Here is an 11,535-nt window from a genome sequence, read left to right on the forward strand (position 1 = left end):
GACCAAGTGCAACAGGCATGGAAATGTATCCCACAAACTGACATCCAGCACCTGTATCCGAAAGTGCATGGTGTTTGCCTGCTTGCATTCCACATTCTGGCGATTATACCGGTATATTAATTGTTTTTTGATATTGTGATTTTTTTCTGTCAGTGTATTTCTTTAGATTATACCAAAAAAATCGAGTTAGTTTTTGGTGTCCAGTGGATGTGATCAAAAACATATATTGCCATAAAATTTTATTTTTTTGATTGTGCCCACGTCAGTATGCAATTGATGGCCAGAGTTTCAAGAGTTTATGGCCATGTTAATAAATGTGAGTTGTATACAGCAGTCATATACAGCTAACGATTTAGATCTAGAATTATCGGTAATTGCCATTCTTCTCAAATGCAATTTTAGGATGTCTGCTGGCTTTGGAATTCAGTGGCGCTATTGCTAGTGGAAATGTTGAAGTAAAGAATGAGAGAACTAGCAGAGACTTTTATTATTTAAAAATGTAATGGAAATTAGCTGTTATTACTGCCTTCACTCCACTGAATTCAGTGTTGTTTATTTTGGGCATTGATATTATAGGCTGTGCATGGAATGACCTCAAATAATGAGTTATTAAACCAAGATCAAACTCTAGCACAAAATTAATCACTATGACTGTGCCAGTGTTTGTTGCCAACAACGGTGAAAACTGGGCTGTATTGTTACTAATTATTGATTCAGTGATTAGTACATTTTCCATTCATATTTATGCAAACTTTGTTTATTTCTGCTATTAGCTGCAGGGAAGCTGTTGAGAGTTCTTGTTGTAGTTGGTACTGTGAGTTTGTGATGTGGTGCAATAGCTGAGCCACTTGTCTCTGCCACGGGAGGAGTTATATTAAAAACACCAACAAGTAACCTAAAGCAATAAAGATGGATGCCAAACTTTTTCTTTTCAAAATACTTCTCTAGTATGAGCTAGTGTTCAGTCTCTCACACTCTCATTGTTGATGAAATGTTAAGTCTTAATCCTCCTTTTTGATTTTGTGATTTGCAGCCAGAGTGTTTAGTAAAGTTTTCAACTATCTCCCACTTACTCAGAGTTCATTCCATGAAAAAAATTTCTTAGTTTTGGAAAGGAAAAAGGAAGTTAATGTTAAATGTCCTGGTAACAACGTGTCTTCAGAGGTGTAATGGAAGTGACATACTCATCTAAATAAATTCCGTCCACATTAAAACTACCAACAAACAACAGTACTTACGTTTTGACAGTTGCCATCCTTTCCAAGTCAAATGTTCCCTCCCATACAGCCTTGGCATCTGAGGCAAACATATTTGTTCAGATGCAGACACTTTACAGCAATACATCACCATTCTCACCTCAGCCTCCACTGCACATAATTACCCCACCAGCCTGGATAAAAAGCAGATTTCCTAGGCCAACAGATACTATCCTGATGTTGCTGATCCCTCCAAAAAACAACTTCGGAGTGCACAATTGGTGACTCAGTATTATCTTGGTCTGGGATGTGTTAATCAGGTGGTTCGACAGGTCCATGCCTTCTGGAAATCATGCCCTGAAATGAGAGCCATTCTGTCTAAAATTTTGCCCACCGCACCTAGGATAGCTTTCCGTCAGTCTCCCAGTCTCAGCAATATTCTTGTCAGACCCTATGCTTCTTCTGCACCCATCTTCCTACCCTGTGACCGTCCTCGCGGCAAGACTTGCTCTATGCATCCTCCTACCACCAACTATTACAGCCATGTAACCGGCAAAACATATACTATCATAGGGAGAGTCATCTGCGAAATGAAACGTCATAGACCAGCTGTTATGTAAACACTGTTCAGCATTCTACATTGGTGTGACTACCACCAAATTATCAATTAGAATGAATGGGCTTAGGCAGAGGGTGTATCTGTTAACTCGTAATATCCTGTTGCAGAGCATGCTCTACAACGTGACATTCATGACCTCGGTGCCTGTATCACCACACACGCAATCTGGATTCTTCCCCCAAACATCAATTTCTCAGAACTCCACAGGTGGGAACTAGTACACAGCAAGTCCTTGGTTCTCGCCTCCCACCTGGCCTTAATTTACATTAATTTCTTCTGTCTCAGCATTTCTGGAGATGGGACCTGGATAAACTGACTAAACCAGAGGTTGTACAGAGTTTCAGGGAGAGCATAAGGGAACAATTGACAGGAATGGGGGAAAGAAATACAGAAGAAGACGAATGGGTAGCTCTGAGGGATGAAGTAGTGAAGGCAGCAGAGGATCAAGTAGGTAAAAAGAAGAGGGCTAGTAGAAATCCTTGGGTAACAGAATAAATATTGAATTTAATTGATGAAAGGAGAAAATATAAAAATGCAGTAAATGAAGCATGCAAAAAGGAATACAAACGTCTCAAAAATGAGATCCACAAGAAGTGCAAAATGGCTAAGCAGGCATGACTAGAGGACAAATGTAAGGATGTGGAGGCGTATCTCACTAGGGGTAAGATAGATACTGCCTACAGGAAAATTAAAGAGACCTTTGGAGAAAAGAGAACCACTTGTATGAATATCAAGAGGTCAGATGGAAACCCAGTTCTAAGCAAAGAGGGGAAAGCAGAAAGGTGGAAGGAGTATATAGAGGGTCTATACAAGGGCGATGTACTTGAGGAAAATATTATGGAAATGGAAGAGGATGTAGATGAAGATGAAATGGGAGATACGATACTGCGTGAAGAGTTTGACAGAGCACTGAAAGACCTGAGTCGAAACAAGGCCCCGGGAGTAGACAACATTCCATTAGAACTACTGACGACGTTGGGAGAGCCAATCCTGAAAAAACTCTTCCATCTGGTGAGCAAGATGTACGAGACAGGCGACATACATTCAGACTTCAAGAAGAATATAATAATTCCAATCCCAAAGAAAGCAGGAGTTGACAGATGTGAAAATTACTGAACTATATGTTTAATAAGTCACAGCTGCAAAATACTAACACGAATTATTTACAGACAAATTGAAAAACTAGTAGAAGCCGACCTCGGGGAAGATCAGTTTGGATTCCATAGAAATGTTGGAACACGTGAGGCAATACTGACCTTACGACTTATCTTAGAAGAAAGATAAAGGAAAGGCAAACCCTACGTTTCTAGCATTTGTAGACTTAGAGAAAGCTTTTGACAATGTTGACTGGAATACTCTGTTTCAAATTCTGACCACGGCAGGGGTAAAATACGGGGAGCAAAAGGCTATTTACAGTTTCTACAGAAAGCAGATGGCAGTTATAAGAGTCGAGGGGCATGAAAGGGAAGCAGTGGTTGGGAAAGGAGTGAGACAGGGTTGTAGCCTCTCCCCGATGTTATTCAATCTGTATATTGAGCAAGCAGTAAAGGAAACAAAAGAAAAATTTGGAGTAGGTATTAAAATCCAGGGAGAAGAAATAAAAACTTTGAGGTCCGCCGATGACATTGTAATTCTGTCAGAGACAGCAAAGGACTTGGAAGAGCAGTTGAACGGAATGGACAGTGTCATGAAAGGAGGGTATAAGATGAACATCAACAAAAGCAAAATGAGGATAATGGAATGTAGTCGAATTAAGTCTGGTGATGCTGAGAGAATTAGATTAGGAAATGAGACCCTTAAAGTAGTAAAGGAGTTTTGCTATTTGGGGAGCAAAATAACTGATGATGGTCGAAGTAGAGAGGATATAAAATGTAGACTGGTAATGGCAAGGAAAGCGTTTCTGAAGAAGAGAAATTTGTTAACATTGAGTATAGATTTAAGTGTCAGGAAGTCGTTTCTGAAAGTATTTGTATGGAGTGTAGCCATGTATGGAAGTGAAACATGGACAATAAATAGTTTGGACAAGAAGAGAATAGAAGCTTTTGAAATGTGGTGCTACAGAAGAATGTTGCAGATTAGGTGGGTAGATCATATAACTAATGAGGAGGTATTGAATAGGACTGGGGAGAAGAGAAGTTTGTGGCACAACTTGACTAGGAGAAGGGATCGGCTGGTAGGACATGTCCTGAGGCATTAAGGGATCACAAATTTAGCATTGGAGGGCAGCGTGGAGGGTAAAAATCGTAGTGGGAGACCAAGAGATGACTACACTAAGCAGATTCAGAAGGATGCAGGTTGCAGTAGGTACTGGGAGATGAAGGAGCTTGCACAGGATAGATTAGCATGGAGAGCTGCATCAAACCAGTCTCAGGACTGAAGACCACAACAACAACAACAATTACTCTTTGCTTCACTCTTAGTTTTCTATGTCTTTCATTGTCTTTCCTGTCTATTTTTCACCCCCGCCCCCCTCCCACCTCTGTTACATACATTTTCACTCTTATTAACTCAATTATGATGTTTAAGCAGTAATCTCTGTCTGCATATTGCCTTGTGTTTCACCTTTAAGCTCTCAGGTTCTGAAATCTTGTCCACTGCAGTCCCCAACAGTCTGTCTTTCCCCCTCATCCCCTACGGTAAGCCTCCCCTGACCTGTGGTTCTGGGTGACTTTCCTGAAATCTACCCCTTTTGTTAGACCTCTACAGTCCTTTTCCTTCACCCCTCTTCCTTCCCCTTCACCCCTTCTGCTCGAAGTAGGAGCCACTGGCTCTGAAAGCTTGCCAATTACAACCGTCTTTTGTGAGTGTGTTCTGCTGCTGCTTGGTGCATATATTTGTTTATCTATCCAATTAAATAATTGTGTCAATAATTTGTTTGTTTTTGTTGTTATAAATAAATTTTTTGATGCTTAAAGTACCTGTATCCTTCATCAGATCTGTTACGTAATTGTTCCTGTCAGTTTCAAAATCCAAATTACGTGTTTCCAGATTAGATCTTTCTCTGCACAGTGGAGTTTGTGCTGTTTCGAAACTTCCTGTCAGATTAAAACTGCATACTGGACTGGGGCTCAGTGCCCCTTAGTCTTGCATTTTGCAGTCAATGTTGTTACTGACTGAGCTGTCCAGGTATGCCTCGTGAACTATCCTCAAGGCCTTATTTCTGCCATTGCCTTGCTCCTACTTTCCAAACTTCACAGGAGCTCACCTGAATATCTTGTGAGACTCCTGGAAGAAAGTATATTGCACAGAAATAGCCACAGCCTAGGGTGTTGTTTCCAGAGTGAATCTTTCATTCTGGAAAGAAATGAATGTGGTGAGCTGAACTGCTTTCCACTTTATGCAAGACGTCTGTATCACCAAGTAAAGTAGGTGAACAGGAAAGCTATATTTCACATAATGAATTAACTAAATAATCTTTTAATACAGATTGTTTGTTTGTTTGTTAGTTATATCAAAGTAACCTTTAATCGTGAAGAGGGTAAATAACTTAGAAATGTTTTGTACAGCACTGAATGCACTATATCTTAAGATTTTACTCCCACTTGACACTGTTAGTTCTCGATGTTCCCACTAGATCATATGCTGTAGTGAGTTATTCCACCAGCCATTGTGGAGTTACATAATAGTGCAGAGCTTGTGAAGTCTTGTTTATGGTTTCGTGAATACAAATCTGCTACTACAGTTCAGAACTAAATATCACAGGCCACCACTTTGAAGATATTGTTATTAATTGATGCAATTGTTTCACCAAAACTGGCTGTGTATCACATAGGACACGTGATCAGGGTCAGCCAGTAGTCTTCAACACAGCAATTGAAAAGGTTCGGCAGCCGTTGTAAATGATCGAGATGTGACAGTGTGGAATTTAATGTGTTACATTGTGGAAGGTATTAAAGAAGCACCAGTCATTGAAACCCTACAAAATGAAACTGTTGCAATCTGTAAGAGAAAGTGAGAAGGAAAAACAAGCTGAGTTTTGTGTTGAAATGTTTAACAAAATGCAGATTGAAGATGATTTCCTTAATAAAGTAGTTTTCAGTGACAAAGCCACCATACATGCTGTAAAGTGAATTGGCGTAGTGTTTGAATATCGAGTGAACAAAAACTATGTCATGTAATTGAACATGTATGGGACTTGCCTAAGGTAAATGTTTTTTTGTGCTTTAACCTGATTTAAAGTTCGTCGTTTCTCTTTTGCCAAGTCAACTATTAAGTGGCATATTGTATCTGGGCATGCTTGAATTACATTCTGATGCCTCAGTTACAACAGAATATGGGCACAGAATTTATTTTCCAGCAAAATGACATGTCAGCAGATTGTCATCTTGAAGCTGTTGCAAATCTCCTTAGGAATGTGCCAAGTTGTACTGGACATTGTGGAACAATATCTTGGCCACCACAATCACCTGATTTAACCCTAGTACACTTCTGTGTATGGGGTACATTAAAGGCAGGGTCCTTGGTCTTCTGTTTCCGGGAAACATTGCAAGCTGTGACAATAGATAACACAAGCAGTTGCCACCAAACATAAAGACGTACTTCATGGGATTTGACAGGAAACTAATTACAGATGGGACATTTGTCATGTTACAAAAGGTAGCCATAGTGAACATTTGTAAATAAAACTTGAAGGTATACTGTATTCAGTGCTGTGTCAAATATTTCTGTAAGTTATTTATCTTTTAACAATCAAAGGTTACTTTTGTATAACTAATTTATTAACACCCTGTGTAATTTGTGTGTCTGATCATGTCCAGACCACCTCTTTCAGTGAATTTCTGTTCATCTTGATAAATCGTTCAGCTTTCTCAAAATTGCACCATTTATTTTATTCATCCTTAAGAAGTCCAGTTTAATTTCCTTTATTATTAAAAAGTGCTTTTAATCAGCATATTCCAGTTGAAATGCCACTGTCTCCATACTTAACTTGCAGGTGTGAAAACCACTCTTCCTTAACAGTTTCAGATGATGCACGATCTTTTCTAATACAGCTTGTATTCTTCAGGTCCATTACTTTCCAGGAATTTACTCACAAGTATTTTAAAAGAATCATGTTTACAAAGGTAATTAGTCATTGCACTGAGAATTCGAGCATTGGAACACCCATTGATTGGAGTGGAACACAATCAAGGAATATGGATGAGTCAGTGACATAAAGCACGTGATAAAAATTGTGATACTTATGTCAACAGTCCAACTTCTTTTATAAGGAACTTAATTGTAGGTTTATTTACAATTATATGTATATCTGTATACACCTTCTGCCATAATTTCTAACAATATTAGTGTTCCAGGCCTTGCCATGACATTTCTGTATGTAACAAGTGAAAAATTATGGCCTATATGTCTCAGTACGTGCTCTAATTTCTAGTGTATAATTTTCATGTTCCCTATTCAAAATTTAGATGAAAACTACAAAATTGTTGCTCAGATTTCTTTGAACACCTGTTCTCTAAATTTACTGAACGTGATTTTGTGATGACAGTGTCATTTTTAAGATTTCCATTGAAGACTCCAGTTGTCTTTCTGCTACAATTTCTTATGAGGTGCATTGATTTGTTTCAGTCCTGGCAGTGAATTGCTAATTTTTTCATTGTCTGTTGCCATGTCTACTTGAAGAGAATTGCAAATGCTAGAGCAGTGCTAGTGTCTTGCATGTGGTCTCATTTCCCAGAACACTCAGGACAAATCTTATGTCTTCCATTGGCCTTCCTTGCTGCTGATTTCACATGTTCATTTCATTTTTTACATCATGTTATCTGTAATAACATGTAGATATTTGTGTGATGTGACAGGCACCAGAAGTGTACTGATGATTTTGTAGTTTGATAACTTTGAATTTGTCTCTTTGTTATGGGCATTATTTTGTGTTTTCTCACATCTACAGAGGGCTGCCATTCAGTATTTCAAGTGGAAGTACTATGTAATAAGTTCTTCATACCCTTAAAATCTCTCAGCAATAATATTTTTCCATAGACAAGAGCATCACCAGCAGACAACTTGAAAATTCTGCTTATGACTGTCATAAATTGTTTATTGTTTGTGTGTATTGAGATTAGGTATTCTACAAATCATCACCATGACACACCTTGGATTGGTTATGAAAGTATACATTGATTCTGTCATGTACAACCAAGATGCAAACAGGCTTTTCACATCAGTTGACAGCATGGTAGTATCACATGCCTTTTGGAAATATATAAACATGGAATGCGTCTGTTCACCAGTGTATAGTATTTACAAGATACTGTGCCTGAAATGAGTGAGCTATCTGTCACTGTGAAATTTTTTTCCTGTACCCATGCTCATTCTTTGAAAGAAGCCTGTTTTACTCCAGGAATGTCAGTTACGAAGTTTAGAACATTCTTTAAGATACTGTAACAAGCAGACAATAATACTGGCCTACAGTTATGTTCATTCATTTACAAAGCAAGACAACTTACATGCCAGATGTATATAGTGTAATATACTACAGTGCATATCGCATGCATTGTAGTATATTCCACTATATATATCTGGCATGTGAGTTGTCAGGTTATTTGTTCAAAATAGTCATGTTGTCTGATAATGGGTTCAGTTCAGTCTATTCTAGGCATATTAACAACGTGCCCCCCCCCCCCCCCCCTCCCCCCGGCCACTCCCCAAATACCACCACTACCACCACCACCAACGGGTTGGAATACTTCCATGGAATAAGTTTAAGGCTATAGGAGAATGATTTTACTTTCTACTTCGCGTTCAACAAACTCTTAGTAGTTCCTGTTATTTGAGGGTGATGGCTTTCTTTCTGTAAGGCAAGTTCTGGAACTTTGCTGTAAATGTGTCAGCAGTTAACCACTATTTTTTTTTTATGATTCTTGTTTTTCATCAGAAGAGCAGCATAGTACGGTGCATCACAATTCTGATGTGTTGTTTCCTTATAGACACAGCAGGTTGGTTACCCAATTACATAAATCTGAAGATGGTCTACTTTGATTGAAACTAGTAATACCATATAAAATTGTGTAAGTGAGATTGTAAAATAAATGGTAGAAAAAAATTTAAATTTCGACACAGTGCTGAATTATCTCGTGACAAATATTTATAGTAATTCATTATTTGACAGTTTGATTTTGATGTTATGTCTGTGAACATTAGATACAATAAGTATTTGTGTTTTGCATATGTGAATTCCAGGTACAATGAAGAACTGAATATATTGTTACACAACACTGTGTGTGTGTGTGTGTGTGTGTGTGTGTGTGTGTGTGTGTGTGTGTGAGAGAGAGAGAGAGAGAGAGAGAGAGAGAGAGAGAGAGAGAGAGAGAGAATAATAATTCCACATCTGATTGAGGTCTTTAAAGGATGTAACCCAACCACCATTGAAATGACTTAAGCAGCTACATAAAACACGAACTATGGCAGTTACTGTATGGAAATCTGAAGATGGTTCCTTCTGAGAAGTGTGCATTCCACATGTAAAACAAGAGTTGACTTGCTAACACTGTGAAATAGCAAAATCACTTGCAAGTGTTACTTTGACAATTATTTTCATCAATAAGTTATATATCACATTGCAAGATGTCTGTGGTACTTATGTCAATTTTGTTACAGTGGGATGGCTCTGTGGCACAGTGGACATATTGTGCAGAATATGATGATGCAGATATAGATGGAGCATCAACAGACACTCTTGACGATGATGCAAAAGATTCAGAAAATGGGAGAAGACGACTGCGACGCAGCCAGCGCATTGCACAACAGCGAGCACGACAGCAGTTTGAAAGTAGTAGTAGTGCTGGATCCTGACATCTTTGTCCATAGGACAAAAGATTTTGCACCATCATGTACATTACATTCATCTTCATGTGTTTTCATTTTTCTCACATCAGTCTTAATGGGCAGCATAAATATTTTTATTTGGTTTTGTGAAGGGCTGACTTTTTTGTTTGAGAGAAAAGACACTTTCAAGAATTTACATGGGGAAAAAATTGACTTTGTCAGCAGAAAGTTTATTTCAGTTTATGTCTGTTGGGGTTTTCGCCATGGATACATAACTTATAAAAACAACACATGTATAAGTTTCTTTTAAAGTTATAATACTCATTTTTGTGTTATGTGTGTCAATGTGCAAAAATTGCATTTTGGAAAATTTTGATAGGTGTAAAGCAATACGAGCTTTCATTGAATATTACTTGCCCTTTGATAATCCTTGATAAACATAGTTTCCTGTTGACTATACATACATTACGCTGTTTATTTTTTATGGATCTACAGTTAGTTAAATTGTTATAAAAATTAAATCATTTATATTTTTGTCTTAATAGATAATTTTAAATTAATCTTGTCATGTAGCAAAGAGCAGATTACCACCTTATTCATTTATGCAAATAATCATCTCGTTTCCAAATTATCGTTTATTATGCACCCCTAATACATGTCCTGTGTCTCTGCCCTAGATTCAAAAAGAGGAATACTTATGTATATAACTACCTGTATATACCCACATATTGTAACACACATACATATGCATAATGTAAAAGTTATTTTATGTACAGCAAACAGAGCTGTTAACTAGGTTTTTCAGAATGAGAAATAAAGAATTTGATTTGTATTTTCGTGAATTCATTGCAAAAAATGGAGTTTCAGGAGGAGTATGTGTAAAAAATGAAACAAGATATGCAAATGAAATGATACAATTTCAGAGACTTTATTGGTCTCACCATACATATGTGGTTTTTTGAAGTAGCAAGTGAAAATTTGTACCAACACTGCAAATCGAACCTTGGTTTCCTGCTTACTAGGCAGCTGCTTATCCACTGAGCTGCCTTGGTGCAGCAGTTTACACAACTGCACAGATTACCCTAGCATGCCTCCCTTCTCAATCCAAACTCTCACTGCCACTCCAGTCTACTTTAAATTCCTCTCACACACATGAACAGAATGTCCAAGGCTCTCCATGTTCTGGAATAGCACCTCAGCATCAAATGTAAAAGGGGTTCTAGCCTGAAACCCAGGTGCAGGCACTTATACAGAAGAAATGACACAATTTCAGAGACTTTCTTGGTCTAATACATATTTGATTTTACGTATATGGACTGAATCAATGAGTGAAAATTTGTTCGTTAGTTGGATCGTGGAGGGAGGCCAGGATCAATTGTCCTGCACAATTTAACTGCTCTCCACCTATCAAGATGTTTGTCAACATTTTTCCAATGTTTCAGTCACAAATTCTCTTAAGATTGTGTATTTTTGAAAATTTTGTGATATGCCATTTTGATGTATCCATTGTTGCACAACTTTTATATGACAAAGAAGTCATATTTGAATCAGTCCGCAATTGTGCGTGGAGGTCAGTGTGCACGGTGTCCCATCTCGTTTTCTTTTCCACCATTGTCTTGGTTAACATGTACTGAGCAGCTGCAGTGATGATCAACTTGCAGGAGCCAACAGTTCTAATTCTGACTGCCATTGGAAATCTGGAGTATTTTTGAAATAGCATTTACAATTCTTCACCGTCTCCAGTCTGTAAAAGAAAAAGTAATTACTTAAGTAACACAAGGACATAATCTGATTTCCTTTGTAAACAGAAGGGAATGTCTTAAAGCACATAGCATGTTATTATAGTTCTCTGTTAATCTAAAAGTTTTCATTATGGAACTGACTGGCTCAATCCTTCCTTGGAATTCCTTGAGACGGTGCATGTGAAATAACTTTGAAATCAGGATACACAGAAGGTAA

The 11,535-nt window shown here is 37.9% G+C and overlaps 1 protein-coding gene across 4 annotated transcripts in view; it reads left to right on the top strand.

The window, feature by feature from the left end:
- Window positions 1–10,408, top strand: part of LOC126482852 (DDB1- and CUL4-associated factor 11) — a 134,189-nt gene extending 123,781 nt beyond the window's left edge. For all 4 annotated transcript variants that reach the window (XM_050106570.1, XM_050106571.1, XM_050106568.1 and 1 more), the window contains one exon: window positions 9,409–10,408. In XM_050106570.1, coding sequence (XP_049962527.1) covers window positions 9,409–9,603 — 195 coding nt within the window. In that variant the 3' untranslated portion in view covers window positions 9,604–10,408. The remainder of the gene's footprint in view (window positions 1–9,408) is intronic.
- The last annotated feature ends 1,127 nt before the right edge of the window (window positions 10,409–11,535 follow it).

This window comes from Schistocerca serialis, chromosome 1 (assembly GCF_023864345.2).
Source record: "Schistocerca serialis cubense isolate TAMUIC-IGC-003099 chromosome 1, iqSchSeri2.2, whole genome shotgun sequence".
NCBI lineage: Eukaryota > Metazoa > Arthropoda > Insecta > Orthoptera > Acrididae > Schistocerca > Schistocerca serialis.